This window comes from Xenopus laevis, chromosome 3L (genome assembly GCF_017654675.1).
Source record: "Xenopus laevis strain J_2021 chromosome 3L, Xenopus_laevis_v10.1, whole genome shotgun sequence".
Classification (NCBI taxonomy): Eukaryota; Metazoa; Chordata; class Amphibia; order Anura; family Pipidae; genus Xenopus; species Xenopus laevis.
The window spans coordinates 57,625,387-57,647,668 of NC_054375.1; the positions used below are offsets into that span (position 1 = coordinate 57,625,387).

A 22,282-nucleotide genomic window follows, 5' to 3' on the forward strand; every position below is an offset into this window, starting at 1 on the left:
AAGTTCTTTTATTTCTTTATGTAAATATTTGTATGGAGAATGAGAAAAAGAGATCATGTGAGGGTTTAGCACTTCTTGTATGCTTAGTTATGTGCTTCCATACTTACCGCTGATTCATACTCGACATAGAAGAAAGAACTCCGTCCATTTTCTTAGAAAACAATTCAGACCCTTTCTTCAAAAAAGAAATCTATGAAGCAATAAATATTTCATTCAAGTGAAAAGGGTTAAAATAGTGTTTAACACATAACACAAATCAAACAACGATGTTATAAATAAATACGTTGTTTAATCATGGTACATTGCACAATTCATCAGCAAGGCAAGCAGAGCACTATTCAGATTAAAATAAAGACGAAGACTCTTCTTCCATATTACCTTGGAATACAGAGTAGTATTAGATCATACACTCTCATATGTCACAAATGTTATGAGTTAATGCACCACCCTACCATAATATACAATGATGTTTTGTTGTTAAAGAGAGAAAAATAACCCTACCTGGCCTTCAGCATATCCTAATATTGGATCTAGCATTGCTATTCTCTTCCTGTACTGAAGAGCATTTAAGGCACAATAGTATTGAAGGGAGGAGAGGTGCTGCTTTCTTCTTGAAGACGCCACTTCTTTTGCTACTTCTGATTTTACCTTTAAAGAAAAAAACACAGTAAACTATAAACAGGCCTATGGGGTAACAACATAGTATTCATTACTTTAATAGACATTTTAGGGATCAATCGTGGTTTTTAACCAATTCTAAAATAACAATTTTACCTTACATTTTATCATGAAGTAACACAATGGCACACCCATGTCTGAAAGATCTTTAGTTCAAAAATTATTTCTTGGTATATCCAAGCGAGCACTAAACACTTTTATTAATGTTTATTGATGGCAACCATGACTACAGTTCCCACAAAAACACATGTATAAGTGCAGGACACCTTTTTGAGATTTTAGAAGCAAGCTTATGCAAGGATGTGCTTATAATTGCACTGCTATATTAACAAAGAGCTGTAACTTCCCACTGTATTGGTAAACTGGACCTCACAAGGCATACGTAGGCCTTTACTTGTTTTCTGTCAGAAGATCAAAGACATCTCAGAGTGAGTAGAAGATGAACAAAGGCCAAGGGTTTGCGTATAATAGACCCCATGTGTTCCCTTTATTTACTCTAGATATTCAACTATGCAGACAAGCTGGGCTAGTTTGTCTACATGTGTTGGAAAATGTATGTCACCGTTTCATAAAATCAGTTTTCAAACTAAGAACTAGAGGGGTAAGGATGAGGAGGGCTATGTGAAAGCAAAAAGTCATTCAACTATGCAATAAATGTATGGCTATAAATCTTAAGACTGTCTCTGTGCTAGTAAGTCAGTAGTTCTGGGTGAACAGTAGGCCACAGGGACATGAAGTAATTTCCTGTCTCCTCTCTGAGTTAAAGCCACTCTTTTTATGTGTGCAACACAAGGAATTCCTTCTGTTACATGAAGGCTTTAACTGAATTAAACCACTATGCACAAGTTACTACATTTAATATGATAAAGACAACATTTAAAGATGTATATTGTAGACTTATAAAACAGGTATGGGATCCGATAACCAGAAACCAGTTATCCAGAGTGCTCTGAAATTACGGTAGACTGTCTCACATAGACCCCATATTATCCAAATTTTTTTCAAATGATTTCCTTTTTCCTCTGTAATAATAAAACAGTACCTCGTACTTCATCCAACCTAAGATATAATTAATCCTTATTGGAGACAAAACCAGTCTATTGGGTTTATTTAATGTTTACATGATTTTCTAGTAGACTTAAGGTATAAGATCCAAAGTCCTGAGCATTCTTGATGACAGGTCACATACCTGTACTAAAACTAACTTATAAAGATATATTATATATCACTGAGAAAGAGCACCATGGAATATTAATATTTAGAATGAAATGGATATCTTCTATAATAATAGATTACTAATGAATGAGGCATTATCTGGAAACTCCAGGTCCCAAGCATTCTGGATAACAGGTCCTATACCTGTATCATAAATAAAGTAAATAATGAGAATATAAATACCTTTTCATTTTCTCTTCTTTTTGGCAATCTGCTGTACTTTGCCATTGACAAATCATGCTCTGTAAGAAGAGAAGAAATTCACTTTATTGCACTCTCTGTACCAAAGGCTGCATTTTTTCTCACACGGGATCCATCCCCACATACTGAATAATTTATACTGAATAATTTCATTACTTTTTTATTAAACGTACCATTGCTTGCAATGAGGAAGAGATCTTTTAATGTGCTTACTTCTGTAAAACAAATAAAAAGAAAATTAAATAAAGCAAATATTTATACAAAATGAGAATTCCACTCATTTTTTATTAACTTTATTATTATTATTAATAATCTGCTGGACTAACCCTCAGAAGACTTGTTTGCCTTTTTTGCAAAGTATTTGACAGAACTGGTGTCTTTTTTTAAAATAATCTATAACAATACAATCTATTGAGTTTGTATAAAGAGTTTAGATAGAAAGAGGTATTATTATCTTATACTAATACTGCACCACTCCACTTTTGGAAAGAAGGGGGCTGCTTCCTTGAAATCATCATTCACACCAGAAAATGTCAAATAGAATGCAAAAGGAAGCGCACATAGGGGCAGATTTATCAAGGGTCGAATTTCAAAGTGTAAAACACTTCGAAATTCGAACATCAAAATAAAATACTTAGAATATCGAAGTCGAAGTATTTTTCACCGAACTTGGCCATCGAACGATCTAAGTAAAATCTAACGATTTTAGCGTATGATCGAACGATTTTACTTCGATTTGTGAAGACTTAGAAAAATGGTCTAGAACAGTGATCCCCAACCAGTAGCTCGTGAGCAACCTGTTGCTCTCCAATCCCTTGGATGTTGCTCTCCAATCCCTTGGATGTTGCTCTCCAATCCCTTGGATGTTGCTCTCCAATCCCTTGGATGTTGCTCTCCAATCCCTTGGATGTTGCTCCCAGTGGCCTCAAAGCAGGTGCTTATTTTTGGATTCCAGTCTTGGAGGCAAGTTTTGGTTGCATAAAAACCAGGTGTACTGCCAAACAGAGCCTCAATGTAGGTTGACAATCTTCATAGGGGCTACTAAATGGCCAATCACAGCACTTATTTGGCAGCCCAAGAACATTTTTCATGCATGTGTTGCTCCCCAACTCCTTTTACTTCTGAATGTTGGTCGCGGGTTCAAAAGGTTGGGGATCCCTGGTCTAGAAGGTCCCATAGGCTAACATAGCACTTCGGCAGGTTTAATTTGGCGAAGTATTGAAGTCTACGTTTTTTTTTAAAGAGACAGTACTTCGATTATGGAATGGTCGAATATTCAAACGATTTTTACTTCGAATCAAAGTCGAAGTAAATTCGAAGTCGTAGTATCCTATTTGATGGTCGAAGTATCCAAAAAATTACTTTGTATTTTGAAGTTTTTTATTTCGAAAATTCCCTCAAATTCATTTCGACCCTTGATAAATCTGCCCCATAAAGTAGTATGGTCTTCATTAATAAAGATTAGTAGTAAAGCCCATAGAGCCACAAAGTGGTCCCTGGAGAGCTATGTTGCAGAAGATCCATCACTGTAATACTCTTCAAGATTCCCCCTCTGACCATTATAAGGACCGGTGAGGATAGACATATATGAACTAAATAAATTAGGTGTGTCCTACATTAACAGATAATTGCACATACACAGGACCACAAACGATGAACTTAGGTGTTGCTAAAAGCAAATAATCAAAATGTTTCAAGCAGAGAATTGATTTTTAACTGCTGAAGAAAATAAGGAGAAACCCGAGGACCTGGGGTTACATAAAAAATAATCTACACAGACTGGCTTTTTAGGCATACTAACATACAGTCACATTTCAGCTCTTCAAAACAAGTTTAAAAAGCATGGTATGGTTTTTTTTTTTTTTTTAAACATAAATATTATTATCACATGAATTTTATTGCACTGCCCTTATTTAGCATTTTTAGCTCTCCTAACCTAACTTGCATTGATTAATAGGTTTGTAAATTGAGATTTGTTGCTAAATAGCCACAAATGAAAAAACAGTGATGGTGCTAAAAATGAATGTCTGGCTAAATGCTATAAATTTCTACCCTCAGTCTTCACTTCCAGCTATGGGTCTGGACTGCACCAGTGAAATCTTGCAACCTATTGGGATGAGCCTTCAATTGATGTCAATAATGACCTAAGAGGGTTATCTCAGTCATTCAACTACCTTCTGATCACTGCTGAATGCAGCCTGTGTGAATTAGATTAAAAGTAAAAATGAAGAGCTAGCACTTCAGATTAATACTAACTCTGTTTTACTATATGTGTGGAGCGTGTCTACGCTGTGCCACACTCCTGTTGTGTTTTGTGTAAGCAGTGTAAGTTATGTGAAGGCATCACATAACGAATTATAAATAGGCTGTAGCTCACCTTTAGTATATGTAGGTGGATTCTCCTGCAAGGTGTCCTGTGTCCACACCCAAATTGATACAGTCAGTATTATAATAGAAAGCAGGACAAATCCAAGGCAGTAGCTATGACTGCAAAGTGCTTTTATTGGGGAAAAAATGATCCATGGAGCATTTTTCCCCAATAAAAGCACTTTGCAGTCATAACTACTGCCTTGGATTTGTCCTGCTTTCTATTATAATAATGACTGTATCACATAACATGACTCACATAAAAGCAAGTTTGTAATTTATTGAATATAGTACTGAAAAAAAAAAGAATTCTGAAAAACAGAGCTGTTGCTATTGTATGTATACTTTACTTACCTGTGAGGTCTTTTTCACGGAACTGGATTAAAGGAAGCACCATGTTGTCTGCTAGGTGCTTTGCAAGTTCTGTATGGAGCACATTTAGCTTGAAAAAGAAAACATTGAGAGGATATATATTTATTTTATTTGTGCTTTAGTTAGCAAGGGAGCAATGGAAAAATACAATGTTATACGCAGCATGGTTCATTATTAATTATACTGCCTTAGAAGAATATAATAGACTAACTATGCACACTGTGGTCAAGATTTACTAACAATATTTATTTAAAAAAAATACCAATAATTAAAAAAAAAAAAAAAGAAATGTCCTCTCTACACTGGAAAAACTTGTTCCAGCTAGCAGTCTTATTCCTGCTTTTCATTTGCACCACCTCATACAGCAGAATGGTGTTCAATGGCTCAAAGCTGTCAAAAACATTCTGCTGAATAGGTACATCTATTTGCTTTGATAAATGAGTCTGTTCATAAAAAACTTTGACTGTATTGTGTTGGAAATCTTTTAAAGTTTTTGTAATTGTTTTAAATTTCAATTGCTGGGAAAAGCTTCAGGATCCACATGTGTAAAGTTTAGTCCAATTGCCCTGTGTGCTCAAAAAGGTGATGTCTTTGGCAATGCAATCTTTACACTTCATTAAATCAGCACCACCCCTTTCTAACCACTAGATGATGTCCTATATAAGCAAACAGGTAAGGCCCCTGTCAGAATACATTTTGAAGAACACATATACTCTGAATGCTGCCGAGTGCTTAGTACCTAACTGGGTCCACTCCTGGATAGTTCTATAAGACCAAATATCATCAAATAATTGCAACCAGTAACAAGCAGAGCTAATTCAAATACTGATCCTAGTTAAAAAGATTATTGAGCTAGCTATACTTCTGTAGGTTAGAGCTTAATTTTCTCCTCCACAGGAAGATCTTGATGTGTGTTAGAGAGTAGTGTGTTAGCTTGCCCATCAAGAGCTACAGCACAGACACCTAAGCAGATCAATTCTAGCTGGTAGCTGGTACACAAGTCATGCTGAGCAAAACATTTAGAGTGAAAATTGCTTCCAAAGATGCACTTAAATTGGGTATATATTTCAATAAACAGTATGGGTTTGTGCTTTTCACAAAAAAGGTAGACTTGTACTTTTTCTACTCTTCAAGACTCCCCAACAATATCATTATTTGTGCTTTGGCGGGAGTGACTAAATGCTCCAGAAAACGTTATATAAGATATACAATATAGAAATGAAGGTATGCCAAGTCTTTGGCCTTACGCTAGTCTCAATGGAGAACACTCGGTGTGACATATAGAGGAGTAACATCACTAGGGCAGGGATTACTAACCTCATCTATTGCAGATGCAAAGTACTGAAGAGTTGATATCACTTCTTCGTCACCTTTACCTAGTGCAAAGTTCTGAAATGAAAATTAGTATGGTAACATATTTGATTATGCTTAAAAGCATAGTATAATTCCTGTATTAAAGAAACAAGACATGAAACAATACTTTTCTGCACAAAGAGTGCTGGAAATCATTTGAAGAGTAAAGCTGGCCACAAACCACCAGATCGGCTCATTTGGAGAGGTCGTCATACAAGCGGATCTGAGTCCAATCTGGCTACCCATAAACAAGGGCAAATCAGTCTCATCTGATTGTTAGCGCTGGGGCAGCGATTGGATCACACATAGGGGCATACAGTCTCGTTGGATGAGGACCACATTAATACACTGATGTGATCCTCATCAGATGGAAAAATCAAACCTGTCAGATTGAATAAAAGTCCAATTTTGGCCAGCTATTGATTAGAGAGATCAATCAGTGGGCCCCATACATGGTCTGGAAGTCAGCAGCCTTTTTTGTTCCATATGTGGCCACTTTTATATATTCTCTTAAATAATAAGTAAAGCTTTTATTTTTTTCCCTAAACAACTCTAAACTGCCGCTATCCCTACATTGAGTCCAAGTTGTTTCTAAAATAGAAGCTGAAACCTGCTGCAAAAACCATCTAGCCCACTTTAATATACTGAGCCTACCCTCTGCTTTGAACAGGAAGCGGGTGAAAGAGCTTTCTACTGTGCATGCTTGCTGCCTGCTGCTCCAATGGAAATGAAGCAGGCATGTGCAGTAGAAAGCTCCAACTTCCTATTTAAAAGAGAAGGAAGGCTCAGTACACTAAGGGGGTTATGTAGTAAAAGGCACTAAATTTGCTCATGGCAGTAACCCATAGCAACCAATCAGCAGGTAGCATTTATTGGTCACCTGTTTAAAAACAGCCATCTTATTGGTTGCTATAGGTTACTTCTCCTGGGCAAACTTAGTGCCTTTTATTACATTTGGGAGTAAAGGAGGTATGTCATTTAAGGGGAACATTGTTTTTTATTTCTGTAGCATCTTCGTGGCCTTGCTAATACCATGAATTCACAAGCAAAAGCAAGTCAAACTCTAAAGGCAGTATCTATGAACGCTATTCTGCATATTTTTCTCCCAGAAAATTAAAAAAACTATGCAACATTGTGTCGTGAGATGCCACCTGTATCAGTGACTGGCCACATAGTGCTGGCCAACATAGCCACATACAGGGGTGCTTCACCAATGAGGCCAGTTGAGGCTGTCGCCTCAGATGGCAGCACCCCACTAGGTACCAGGGGCAGCAAAAATGCTGCTCCTGGTACTTTAAGAGCGATTTTCGGGGGGGGGGGGCAGCAGCAACTGCTGCTGCCTCAGGCGGCGGAGGGGCCAGGATTGCCCCTGGCCACATAAAAAACAAATGTTGAGCACTTCTGCATAAAATTCAGAAGCTGTTGACTTCGTGTTTTAAAAGAACCCCTCTAAACACCTGCTACCCACCAAAGCACATGTAAAGGCTAATTCACTGGGGGTGCCAAAATGTTTTTTCTCCCTGGCTGATGCTTCTTTTCAGAAAAAACTACACCTACCCAGTGATCTTTCTACGGAAGTGCTTTGCATGGGCTTGTACATGTGCTGTATAGTAAAACAGTCTGTTTTTAGTATACTGAGAATGTGCAAGCCCAAGGCTATGCAAGGGATCCATGGAAACTAGAAGTAGTGTAGCACTTCCTTAGAAATAGGGGCACCCCTATAATACCCATTAACTGACATGAATTAAAAGCACTGCTGAAAGTTCTGAACCAGTAAACATTATTATTATGCCATAATTATATAGTGCTCACACTGCTTTACAGTGATTATATATCATTGAAATTATACATTCACATCAGTAATTACCACTCAAACCCGTTAAGGCAAGTTTACAGGCATTAAATTCCTATACAGGTGATTTTTAGAGCTTATTATTCACGTTTATGGCAAACATTTTGATCAGTGCCAAAAGCTCACTGTGTTCCATGAACCTAAGAAAGGAAAAATTATTTCTAGTTCATTAAAGGGGACCTTCAACCAAAAAAAAAACGGTTTTCTCCATAATTAAATAACTTACCAATACAGATTACATTTATTAAATATTTTCAATTTAAAGTTAAATGTAATTGCTAATGAAAGGTCTGTCTGTTTATATTCTCTGCACTTCAGCTATGTTTTGAGGCTGGTGCTTCCTATTGCTTTGCCGGTCTTTGGCATTTCAAAATTCTATGATATGAGTTGTATACTCTCCTATAGCAAGAACAGTCTAATGGAAGCACCACACACCTCAAATTTGGCAGGTTGGCCCACTTAAAATACAATTATATTTGCATGAATGTTGTCATCTGCCAATAATATAGCAAAAGGTGCACCCATGCAGTCTGATTCAGAATGGATCTGTACAGTTGGGCCCAAAATAGCAATGCTTGGGTATATTTAAACAAATTTAAAACAAACATACCTGTTTTTCATATGCAAGGAGCTGTCTGGAGAGCTGCTGTGTTGCCAAACACATTTCATTCTTTAAAAGAGATCAGAAATATTGCAGTCTACAACTTGAAGAACAATGCAGCGGTAATTACAGCACCCAAAAAATTTTTTATTGCTTAAAATGAACAGTTTGGTAAAATATGCACAGAGAAAAGAGCAGGGGCCTCACGGCTGTGCAAATTCATGTTCCTCGTTGAAAGTGTGTGTTTTGACAAATATCAAATTAAAAAATAAGAAATGAACACTCTGTGCCCACGGAGTAGCATGACACAATTGTGCAGACTCTACAAAAGCAGATGCAAAATTTTCTTTTTGGAAATGGTATAACTTGCAGCATAATAATGTGCATCAATAACAACATTAGTGTTTGATATACTAAAATCAGTTTGTTTGTTTGTGTAACTGCCACATAATAAAGCTGGCCACAGACGCAAAGATTCGGTCGTACGAATCCTTGATTCATATGATTTTCGGACCGGGTGTGGACAGTCCCGACATTTTTTGTCCCATGGAGATCGGCCGTTTGGATGATTGGCCAGGTTAAAAAGTTTCTGTCGGCTGCCGATAATATCACTGCATGTATTGTCTATCTGACGATTTTCAGTGGGAGATTGTCACCAGTTTGGCGGACATAAACTTTCGTACAATTGCCGTTAGGGGCAGAAATCATTATTTTACTACTTTATTTAAACTGAAGGATAGTGGCAGGTCGGGAGATGGGGAAGTCCGATCGAGGATTCTATGGCCAGCTTAAGGCAACACTGGAAGCCTGTTCTTTGTACCTTGTGCGCAATCTAAGAGAGCAGGCTGAAGCAGTGTAGTAGTGCTACGTGCAAGTTATAAGAAGTGTGTTTGGAAGAAAGAACTTTTGTTAGTAGCATTTAAATGCATGAAATATAGTAATTTGGCAAAATTGCCATCACTTACACTGAACTGGAGCATTAAACCCCATCTCACTTTGTTCCTGTAACTAGTGAAATCTGAAGCTCTTATGGTTACTGCAACCATCCATAAATAATTAATTAACTTAACTAAAGCATTAGCAGTTAAATAATCTCACATCCTTTATAACATAGCTTTAGAGGAGATGTAAACAATGAGGCTTTGTTATACCTCACCCAAATGTTGCTGGGTAATTCTATCTTATTATCACACGTTGAAGCATGCTGGGGACATTAATCCGGTAATTTGAGAGTTGTATTCCTAACCAACAGTCCAGAAAAAATCCACTTGCAAGATCTCCAATATGCTACCTGCCTACTTTTATAAGTATACATTAAACTGGCCATAGACATGCAGATTATTAAGCTATATTGGACAAACGAATGAACGTTCCAATCTTCCAACCTGCAACTAACCATTCAGATTAATATAAAGTAGTAAAGAGAACAAAACATACGGTGCTTGGGCCAATGATTGACAGACAGCAATCATACAAAAGTTAAGTCCGACATACAGTAGTCAATTACAAGCGGTCCTCTGCACTTAACCCATTATCAATATATTTAAGACATTGATTTTGTGCATATGTCATAACGTAATATATTGATATTGGGTTGAGTGCAGAGGACCTCTTGTAATTGTCTATTTGTATTTTGTGGTCACTGCCTCATTGCACCACCGCCTAATGGTTTTAAAAATGGTAAGAAAAATGTTGGAACAGTCCAAACACAGTCCGAAAATTGTACAAACCTCTGTTTCGTACAATGGTATCTTTGCGTCTATGGCCAGCCTAACTCTCTATTCTTTGCTCCTGTGATCACAACTGGAAGCCATTTTTCGTATTTTTTTTCTATAAATATTATTTGTCTATTCAATTCATTCATATGAGAGGAAGCTGCCATACCAGATGCTCCACCAAGTAATATGGAATATTGCCTGACTCCAATGTATATTGCCATGGTCCTTGATTTTACTGAGCAATAGCTATTTATTTAATGTAGTTACTAGGAAAAAAAATATAAGCACTGTTTAAATGCCATAACCGATCAGACTTTATTTGAATCCAGCAATTATTCAAACATGCCAACTCCATTACTTTTTACTGGTGGCTTATGTAACTGCAAAACCTTCTTAAGAATAGGTAAAGCTTTTCTTTCTATCTCTAAAATTACTCTAACAGCCTCCAGAATAACATACCTTTCTCCCTGCCTTCAGATTAATTTCCTTTCCCTATTATAGTCTGTTTAACTGTGGCTCTTTTAGTTACTTCATTGTCTAGTGTGAAATGCCACCCTCTTTTGCTTTCTGAGTACCCCTTCTCTCTCAGACTATGAAGACCTCTAAAGGAGGTGTCTACTGGTCATGCTCACTGACTCTGCTCCAATGGAAACCAATTAGGTGTGTGCAGTAGGCACGTAGTTCGAGAAAGGAGTTCGCGGAACGCAAAAGGGGCAGAGCTTCAGTCTAAACAAACTAAAAGAGCTGCAATTCAACTGGCTGTAATAGAGGAAGGAAATAAATCTGAATGCAGAAAAAAAGTATGGTATTTTGGGGGCTGTTTAGAGTAGGGGAGGTTTAAAAATAAGCAACATTATATATCCTTTAACATGTATATTCTGTATAGTACATAAATGTTCTTTTTATACACAGTAAAACTAGCAATGAGACAATAATAATAATAATGCAGTTGCTACCACTCTAAGTCCATCTGAGGGCACTGTTTCATTAGAGACTCTAGATCAGGTTTCTTCAGGATGGAAAGCTAGGATGACCTTCTCTCACATGAAAATGGAGATAAATAAGGTTCCCAGAGCATGATGCAGTTTCCCACTAGACATGAGTATATAGTTTTAGAATGCCATTTGTGTTAAGCAATAGAGTTTCCCAGGACTCATCACTAGCAAGAGGCACTTGGGTAATGCAGGGTGAAACTGAAAAGAGCCTGAATTCCAGATGAGTTACTCACCTGAGCCCCATATACGCGCTGCATTGTCTGGAGCAGCTGGTTTGTATAGTCTGTAAGAGTTCCTGCATCTTCCTCAAATACGCTGAGTAGGGACCGAGTCTGCAAATGTAGAAAAAACAAGCAGTAATAGAAATTATCACAAAATCAATAAAAGGTTGATGTAAAAGGTGATAGTGCAAGGCGTGCTTTTCTTCAGCTGCTCTGTACAGAACAGAAAATAACTGATAAAGCAAGGAGGAAAGAACTAACCAATTAGATCTTCCTTGTTTTATCAGAAATAGAAATTATCAACTTTTTAAAGTAACACTACAAGGAAAAATTGAAGAACAAAAAAAAAGGTATTCAAAAGTCTAAGCGTCCCAGATACCCGGACCCTAAATTAAAGTTAGTTACAATTTAGTGATTCCACACTATATTTTTAACAGCAAATTGTATATATGTGTATATATATATATATATATATATATATATATATATATATATATATATACATACATATACATACACACATATATATATATATATATATATATATATATATATATATATATATATATATATATATATATATATATATACATAAATACATACACACACACACACACACACACACACAAGAGTCCTCTGCACTCAACCCATTATCAATATATTTAAGACAGAGACATTTTGTATATATATATATATATTTATTAAGAGGGAACCTTAATCCTGACAGTGCTAACCAAACATATTTTTAGACTTCTTACATTAACTACTTGAACTTTGCTGTATTGTGTTTTCTGCCCTTACTTTCATATGACGTGGTGTCTACAGGAACTGCCGGACAGGTACAAGATTAAGGATTTAAAAGGCAGAGATTTTCAAGGTGGATTAATTGCTTTATGATTATGGGACTCTATACTACAGCTCAAAGACTGTGAATGAATGACAAAGCAGGTTTGTTTGTTTTTTATCTGGATAGTTTCCTTTACAGCTAGCATATAGTTCCTTAAAGGGGCAGTATATACCTGGTTCAACAAATAGGGTTTGTGCTGAATATACTCTGTGTTTTGTTGTAATCACAAAAAAATAATTAATTATGTTTTTTTGTCTTTTCTTGGGCTTAACAGGGCAAACAGGGAATTTGAAGCTACTGTGTTTTCGGCTCAAGAAATAAATAAAAAACCAGATTTTTGTGATTAAAACAATAGGTAAAAAGTATGTTCAGCACAAGTCTTACTCATTGCCCCTTTAAATTAGCAGCTATTTAGATGTACAGTGTAAGTCCATAGTACATCTCATAACAAATGTGCTAAGTAACTTGTTTTTTGCCACAATAGAGCATCTTCTCACATGTTTCACAGTCATTGCAGCAAAGTGCTGAGCTGTTCCAAAACCATGCCAGATGCATCAAAATAAGCACAATTTTTTTTCAATAGTGCAACAGGGGTCAATACAATAATAAAAGTTCAAGTGCTAAGTATTAAAAAGACAAGAGGAAGGAGTTCCCTGCCCAGCAGAGCTTACAATTTGAATACTGGTGTTCACCTTTTAAATACAAGGACTCTCCAATGAGATATATCACTACCCTGCATACTGCCTGCATGCTGCTTGTGTGCCCCAACGTCCTTTCCAAGCACATAAACAATGAGACATCTCCTCTCATGCTGCACAGGTACAGTTCATAAGCGAGATTAACGCTTATTAAATGACTCAGAATGCTTCCTTCCTCATATAATATGTTTGAGGGAAGTCTGTATTCCCTTAGTTACAGTGCCTCTGTTCCTACAGGTTCCATTCCATTTCCATGTGTGGAAAATGTGTTTGTTAGCTAGTCACAAGACAAGGCCCATAACTCAAATACACAACCCTGTAGGATCGGGAACAATGAAAAAGTCCTGGCAAGGACTGAACAGCTTGGCCACAACTGCGATAAAATATCATCACATGATGCAAAACCACCCAACAGTTAGTCATCAAGAATTTGTTCCCATTTAAAAGTAAAAATATCTCAGTGGCTCCTTCGTTATTTAAAAAGTAATGATTTAGAACTGTTTGCGCTGCTAAAGACTAAGTGCTACGACGGTTGTTTAATGTTTCAAACACACAGTTAATCAGCAGTACAAAACTGGCACTGTTCTACTGCAGTCTATGAAAAAGACTTGCCTCTCAGTACAACATAAGCAAAGTGGTGCTGTAAGTAACTGCAAGTGACAATCAATACTATTGTCCCATTGCAATGCCTTTTGAATAAGCCAACTCTTATAAATGAAAATCTTTAATCAGCTATAAGAGTAATGCAAAATATATCTGATAAATAAGTCATGAAAAACACATTTACCCTTTAATGTAAACTCCCCTTGCTGTAACTTCTTATCTCTCCTCATTCAGATTTGTTTCTCTATATGCTTTTATATTAGCATCTGTGCTCCACCAGCCTATCTCCTAGCATATGTACATTTCCATGGACTGTCGTTCACGCTCTGTGAGCCTGTTCTTCCATTAAAGCAAAATGAAACATTTACATAGCTTACTGGGGTGATAAAGACGATTTAAAAGGCTTTTAACATTTTCCCTCATGGTTTGATGGAACTCTTTTGGGAAACCTTAGATCATGTGGTTATAGAGGAAATAAACCTTCAATAAAACTTGCTTTATATAGTAAGTGACCGAAAACTAAAACTATTCTTTAATAGAAAGAGTAATATATAAAATAGGAAAATAGAGCAAATACTGTACCCCTCCCCAACAGTTCAATTCGCCGATAAGAAAAATGTTTGCTGGCAGTTTTTAGTTATACACAACTGTATTCTATGAAGAATGGTGTGTGCAAGTTTAATGCCCAATTGTGGCCTTTTTTTGCAGACACTTTGGTGATGTAGGTGGCCAATTGGTAGGTACATTTGTTCCATACTTTCTCAGCAGAAAACCAATTCCTGAATATGTGTTAGAGAAACATTTGAAGTGACAACCAAACCACAATAGTACATCAACTGTAACCACATGTTTCTTGTCTGCAAGGCAATATGGTTTGCCACAACTCCCACACATGTAAGAGGTTAGGTCCAGCCTTAAACTGGCCATAGATGCAAAGGACTTCCCCATATCCCGACCTGCCATTAACCATTCTGATCAAAGTAGAAAAAGAACAGATCAGCCGATGTTCTGCCTCTGACAGCAATCGTATGAAAGTTATGTCCGACAAAAGCTGGTGACAGTTTCCCTTTGAAAATCGTACGATCAGCAATACATGCAGAGATATTATCGGCAGCCGACAGAAATCTTTAACCTGTCCGATCGACCAAACGACCGATCTCCGAAAAATGTCGGGACTCCACACACGGTCCGAAAATCGTACGAATTGAGGATTCGTACGATCGGATCTTTGCGTCTATGTCCAGCTTTAAAGGAGGTACACAGGACCTGCTACATATGAATTAATTTGCTTAAACTGCAGCTCAGTTCTCCAGACTCTGAGCTTGTTCAATTTGTTACATTAATCAGCAGAATCTGTGGAATGTTACTATTGCATTAATTATATCAGCTGCATTTAAAGGAAATATACATATAGGATAAATTATCCCCCCCCCCTTTTTATTTTGTAGGAAATAATGTATACTATATGGTGCTGGTTTTACTTTTGGTCAAAAATGTATATTTTCTTTAAAAAAGGCCCCTTTATTGGAGCTCCATATAGATCAGCTACAGTCCCTGTCTGAGTTTCCGTTGCAGTCACACAAGCAATGACAGGTTTCAGTTCCCTTTCAGATCTAGCTGCTGATTGGTTCCTATCCTACAGTGCGGAGTGCCGCTGACTCCCCTGCACAGCCTGGGAAAGGAGGCAGCAGGAAGTGAAATACATGGGTGGCACTTTCAATAAAGTAACTAGGAAGACTACTTTTTAAAGCACATTCCTACTATATCTAAGAGAGTTTAATGAACTGGTACATTTTTTTTTTTTACATAAAATGTCTCCTTTAAGGAAGCACAATGTTCTGCAGGGCTGAAGACAAGAGATGCATCAACTACTGTATCAAACTAGTTTAAAGATTTGTTGACCTCCCTCCTAGAGCTGTTATAAATAAATAAAGAAGGGGGAAAATGAAAGTCTAAACTAGTGGTTGGTAGAAGTGGGGCGTGCCTAAAGCTCAACAGACAGTGGATGCTAGTGGATACCTCAGACACCCTGCCTACCCCTAGTTCTGCACAAGAAATGAACGGTCGCACACCCTTGGTCAGATTAGCCTGTTGCACAATATTAGAGGATCCGGGAACCTCAGAATCAGTAATAGGAAGAAGATATCGGCACACAAAGCATTCAAGTTGCAGGGAGCACCCTGCTTGTTTTAATGTGCGGAAATATAACGTGTTGGGAACTCGCCCCTTTGTTAAGCATACAAAGGGGCATGTCCCGAAACATTGCATTTACGCACATTAAAACAAGCAGGGTGCTCCCTGCAACTTGAATGCCTTGTGTGCCGATATCTTCTTCCTATTACCCCTAGTTCTGGCCAGCAGAGAGAATGGTAATTAACTCCTATTCACTCCTGCTCATCAAACCCTTTCAGCTTCACCCCAACAAGGCCCAGTTGGCCCAATATTAGAAATACTGTAGATAAATGAAAAAATAGCATATGAAAATATCCCCATTAATTTCCCTTTTTCTTTTGAACTCCATAAGTTTTCCAGTTGATTTCTGGCCTGCGTCTGTTCATCTGCAGCTGCTCCTCCATGTACATTGTACAATAAAAGCACAGAAAAAAAAACAGGAATTGATCTGGCTGGCTGATTCCCAAATCCTGCTAAAAATTGGTTGCATTTTGCATTACTATAAAATAATTTTAAAACATAATTTAATGTACATTATACAATAAAAGCACAGAAAAAAACAGAAGTTTTGTCGCATTTTGCATTCTGTATATGTGTATTTTTAATATAATATGTATACAGCAGCTGCTAAAAAATAGAATCCAAAAAAGTTGGACCTTAATGCCCAGATAGCTGCTGAAATTCCAGACTGAAGACCATCTGAAAGAATGCTAAATAATTTCAAAGAATTACAAAAATTTAAAAATGAAGACCAATTGTAAAGTATCTCACTCATATCATATTGAAAGCTAATTTTCTCTTGCCCTTTTTATTCAGTATTCTAAAAATAAAAAGGTAAATGGTATGGAGCAAATGTTTGTTTCATTTCTAGTAGCAAATATCAACTAATAAACAGGGCTATTACACCTATGAGGTTGCAAATGCTTTCCCTATGGTGTTTTTTGTGCTCTCCAGTCCACTGCATGGGAGCACAGAAGTTAACAGAAAACCAGCCTTCTCTAAGGGGAGTTCCAACAGAAGTGAGTGAAGGTCAACTGCAGATAAAATTGTGCATGCGCCCGTTAATACAGTCCCCCTAAAGAAGACTGGGGTCATTTAACTTATGCGTCCCTGCACATACAATCACCTTGGACTGTAAGGGTCTGCTATTTGAAAGCAAGCATCTAATTGGTTGCTATGGGATGCTAGGCCAGGAGCAAACTTTGATATAATTTAGACAATACCATGATTATTCAATTTTTGTTAAACCAACACTGCTTTTATATTATGCTTGATTAGGTATACATCACCAATATGCTCTGAAGCACCTTACATAGATGACCAGTTCCTTGCCACCACAGAGCTTACACACTGATACACCCTAAGCTCAGTTTCATCAGGAGCCATTTAATCAGCCTGTATGGTTTTAAGTGAGGAAGGGCACCGGTCTACCCAGAGGAAACTCATGAAGAGACAAGGAGAACGCACAAGCAAATAATACCCTGGTCAGAATTAAACTCTGCACATTTTGACAAGGAAACAAGCACTGTGCTTTTGTAAAATAAATTGCTGCAGCTTTTATAATACAACATAAAGGCTTAATGCAGGGCTGGCATACAGAAGGTGACCATAAATGTGCCAAAGGGGTATATGTGGCTAGTCACGTGATTGATACTTACTTGTGAATTGAACACAACTGCCATTATAAATTAGATGTACCCACAATAATCCCAAAGTGGTTTATCCAGCTATATTAGAAAAGCATCATTGCAGTTATGTGCTATGTTACATTCCTAGGTGCTAAGTAAGCGCAAGATGGCTCACAATAACCTGAATTTCTTGTCTGATAACTGTGACTGTGTCTGTTTGTCTATTTTGGCTTATTAGCCGACAAGGCAAAGACGTCAGAACGGGGAATTGCTGACTGTAACTATTACTACATTAGCTCATTTTAATAAACGTCCCCTGGTTATTTAGTGAGCATTACTACTGCTTTAGCTAAACATTTAACAACAACTTAACTACATTGTATCAGCAGCACTATACCTTAAGTCAGCTTACAAAAAATTTTACGGTCAACCCCAAAATAAAAATTTGCCTAATAAAAGAAAACATCATTCTAAGCAACTTTCCAATACACATCCATTAAAAATGTTAAGTGCTTTCAAAGTTATTTGCAAAAACAATTGCTATTGAAAGCAGCATTTGCTTAACTCCTGGTTGTTACTTTATAAACAATGTTGCAATAGTCTTAGTTCACCAGCAAAGACAGTTGACAAGTTGCTTAGAATTTTGTTTTCTTTTATTAGGCAAACAATTATTTTTTGGGTTGACATTCCCTTTATTCTCGTTTTTTTTGGATAATGAAAGAAAATGTAATTCTAATAAACTTTCCAATATTAACATAATGACAAGTGTTCAGAAGTTATAACTGTAATTGCTAATGAAAGCTGTATCTGACTGGTACTTTACTTTTTCTGCACATTTATTTCTGACTCAATGTACAATGTAGCAGATGATTAACCGCCTGTAAAAGTGACATCTGCTACATTAAAACCATGGAATAGAAAGGGATACACTAAAACTGCGTGTACATTTACAAGTTGATTACATCTTTCATTATGCTAAAAACTTTTGGATGGAGTACTCCTTTAAAATGAAACCAAATCCCTAATCTATATTTAAAACATTAATTACATTACATTGCATGCATGCTTCCCTTTGTAAGAAACACATTTAATTGCCTTGTAGAAGGTATTGATTTTCGTGCGTTTTGCTAGCTTGAGAGAAAAACAGCACTGTTTTACAGAGCAATATATATTATGATGTGTTTTTCTAAGGGAAGGAAACTTTATATGTATTATGTAATGGAAAAATGGCATGGCAAATGTGGCCAAGAAGGTGATTTACTGATCACTCAAAGTAAGGTAACACACTGAATAGGCTTTTTATCTTCCATCTCACAATAGAAATAATTACAGTTTGCAATTTAAGGTAGACATAAACCTTTTGCAAGTTCTGCGACCCCAGTTCAGAATAAAAATGAGAAAGTTAATTAAAGACGCAAGTATATTGCAATAAGGCTCATCCATACTACTGCTGTATCTTCTTGTTGTCAGACTTCAGAATGATGGATGTAGTGTTGTTTGCGTGTTCATAGCCAGAACAAATTTTTTAAATGCTTTCAGTTTCAATAAAACATAAGAACCAACTTTAAACAAACTAGGAAGGATTCCCCTTGGCACTAAGATTTTAAAGTGTACTACTAAGATACCATCTATAATAGCTGCTGTATTACAGCTCCAAACATGTGTTAACCAATTCTAATATGCTGGAGAATGTAAGGAGAATTTTACTTGGTAAAATTGCATATTTGCTTAAGAAACACCACTACACTTATAACTATATATAAGCTGCTGTGTAGCCATAGGAGCAGCCATTAAAGTTGAATGGGCCAAAAAGGTGCCTGTTTAAATAACAGATAGCAGATAAGCCTGGAGAGCACAATGTTCTCACACAGGAAGATAAACATGAATTGCACTTCCCTCCAGGCCTCCAGTTATGTCCCTGGATTGACAGGCATGGTGCTGACATAGAATAAACACACAGACAGTATATTGGCCAGAAAATGCATAGTTTCATGTTTTCGCACCTATAGCCACAGCGTGTGTACACAGGTCAATGGTGTGTAGAGATATAGGTGAGCACATAGCCAGGCAAAGAAACCAAAGGCTGCACCTCATGTGGCATTAGCCTAAAATGAAAACCTGTACAGGTATACGAGATTAGTTGCCAATAAATAGTTTATTTGCTGGTGTTTTATAAACAGATACACACTTTAAATGCAAAATATTCATAAACTTTTATCAACAAAGAAAAATGGAACATTAATTTCTAATAAAGCGATTAAACATTATATCATGAAGCCAGTGATTTATAAATCAAGGGAAATCAGGTATAACTCCACCCTTAAACATCAACACCACCAAAATTGGCCAGCCAACATATAAATATCAGTTGGAGCATAGTTATTAACATTGGAGACAAACATCACCAGTGATGTTGGCCAAAGCAACCAATCAGCAATTACATGTGACCAGTCTCCTACAAGGCAGAATACAAAAGCAAAGATCTGATTGGTTGCTATGGGCAGCATCACCCGTGATGTTGATCTCCAGTGTTAATAAATATGTCCTTTAATGTCTTCAAGATCAGTCCCAAAGTATAAAGCCGTCCAAAGTAATCTCCAGAACCTACATGCTTGAGTCCCTATTCTGCCACTGGCAGATCCAGCTGGGTTACTAATCCCTTACACACCTATGTGGAATATGAATCACAAATAAGAATAAAACTTTCAAACGGCCTGAGCAATATGTCATAGTTTTTTATTTCACTGCAAATATTTTATTTTGTCTCACATGCTGTACATTTTTATTTCTGCTGCTTGTATTGGATTTTATATCACTTATGTTCATTTAGCATCTCCAGGCTTTGGCGGTCCTTCTGCAGCGAAGTTACAAGTCTAGGCATCTACTGAAGCCACAAAAGACAGAACATGTGGGGAACAGAGTGCATGCACATCATCTGAGGTAACACCGCAAGCACAGGTGTAACAACCAAACCAAAATAAATATGTTCTTAGAAGAAAGGACAATACACAGAAATAGCTGCTAGCATTTTAGTGCAGAGACACTTGGAGATTCGGGGAGATTAGTCGCCCAGCGACAAATCGCCTCTTCTTCGGATGACTAATCTCCCTGAAATGCCTTCCCGTCGGCTAGAATCTAAAACGCCGGCGGGATTGCACTCGGAGTGCTTCGTGTTCTGAAGTCGCCCGAAGTCTCCTTTGAGGCAACTTCGGATGACTTCGGAAAACTAAGTGTTCCGAGTGCCATCCCGCCATCGATTCAGATAACTTTGGCCGACTACAGAAAACGAAGCACTCCGCTTGCCATCCTGCTGGTGATTAAGATTGTAGCCGGCATTGCGGGGAGATTAATCGCCCTAAAAAGAGGCGATTTGTTGATGGGCGACTAATCTCCCCGAATCTGCACGTGTGTCTCTGCCCTTATTATCAACACTGGGCAGTAACCCATGGCAACCTATCAAATGTTTGCCTTTATTATTTTACCTTCAGATAACTAAATAAAAAAAGCTGATCACTTATTGGTTGTTATGGGCTACCAGGAATCCAGTGAGGGTGGGCTACCCTCTCAAAAACTTTTTTTTTTTTTAATGAAAGTTGCATTTCTCACTCCAAACTATTTGACGTTGCATCTAAATCACTGCTATTAGGATTAGAGAAGCATCCAGTCCTAGTCTCCTCCCAGCAAGTTTCCCCAGGCACAATAACAACAGGGCCAATTCTGGCCTATGGAAACGTTGGAACAGCAGCAGAGGGATTAGTACTTTCCAGGGCATGTGCAACTCCACACCATTGTACTGCATTATTAAAGGCTCTAGCCTGGATGAGCAGTAAGGCTGATACCTTATTATTGCATAAAAAGCAGGGGCAGTATATAACAATAAGCAGTACAAGTATGGAAGTTACAGTGGCACTGCTATGCCAGTCAAGCCCTCACTGTAGCATAAATCCCTGCACAGCTTGGGTTGGAAGTTGTGCTGTTTCTGTGACGGATCTATTTCTTGCATCCGGGTAATACGTGTTCTTTATAACGCTGCGCCTCCGCAAGAGCTGGGACTATGATAATAGCAGCCACACACACAGGGACCAAGCATAACACAATTACATATTCCTGCTGTTGTCTTTCATTCCACAGTGGCCCACGGGGAGCAACCCCGGGAGGATACGGGGAAAAAAATGGGCGACGAACGTCAGTGAAGAGCGTTCACCCTGCCAGCTGTGCGACTGCGCTCCCCTTTCACAGGCAGGACTGTCGTGCGAAAGGCTGCTCTTACCTGGGGGCTGTCTTGCAAAGCCTCTTCCAACAGCAGCTTATCCACAGCAGGCATGTTGTCCTCTCTGGGGCTGCCACTGAATAATTCAGCTGAAATCTAGTCGCTCCCCCTCCCTGCAATAGGCTACTGACACGTACTTTACGGACGCTTCCCGCGATTAACCGCTAGTTGGCAGCAGAGAGATTCCCATTGGTTCCAATAACAATAGATTTACAGCAGGTGATTGGGAAAGAACTGATTTGCGGCTTGTCGTTAATCAGCTTCAACAAAACAGGCTAAATCGTGTATTAAAGGGTTGTTTGCCTTTGAGATAACTTAGTATGAGGCAGAGAGTGATATTCTGAGACAATTTGCAATTGGTTTTCATGTTTTATTATTTAAAGGGATCCTGTCATCAGAAAACATGTGTTTTTCAAAACGCATCAGTTAATAGTGCTACTCCGGCAGACTTCTGCACTGAAATCCATTTCTCAAAAGAGCAAACAGATTTT

The 22,282-nt window shown here is 37.7% G+C and overlaps 1 protein-coding gene across 1 annotated transcript in view; it reads right to left on the reverse strand.

The window, feature by feature from the left end:
• Nucleotides 1-21,849, reverse strand: part of appl2.L (adaptor protein, phosphotyrosine interacting with PH domain and leucine zipper 2 L homeolog) — a 32,347-nt gene extending 10,498 nt beyond the window's left edge. The window contains 9 exon segments of the mRNA NM_001094303.1: nt 108-190; nt 502-648; nt 2,077-2,135; nt 2,268-2,309; nt 4,816-4,903; nt 6,151-6,222; nt 8,649-8,708; nt 11,586-11,684; nt 21,792-21,849. Coding sequence (NP_001087772.1) covers nt 108-190; nt 502-648; nt 2,077-2,135; nt 2,268-2,309; nt 4,816-4,903; nt 6,151-6,222; nt 8,649-8,708; nt 11,586-11,684; nt 21,792-21,845 — 704 coding nt within the window. The 5' untranslated portion in view covers nt 21,846-21,849.
• Nucleotides 21,850-22,282: the final 433 nt, after the last annotated feature.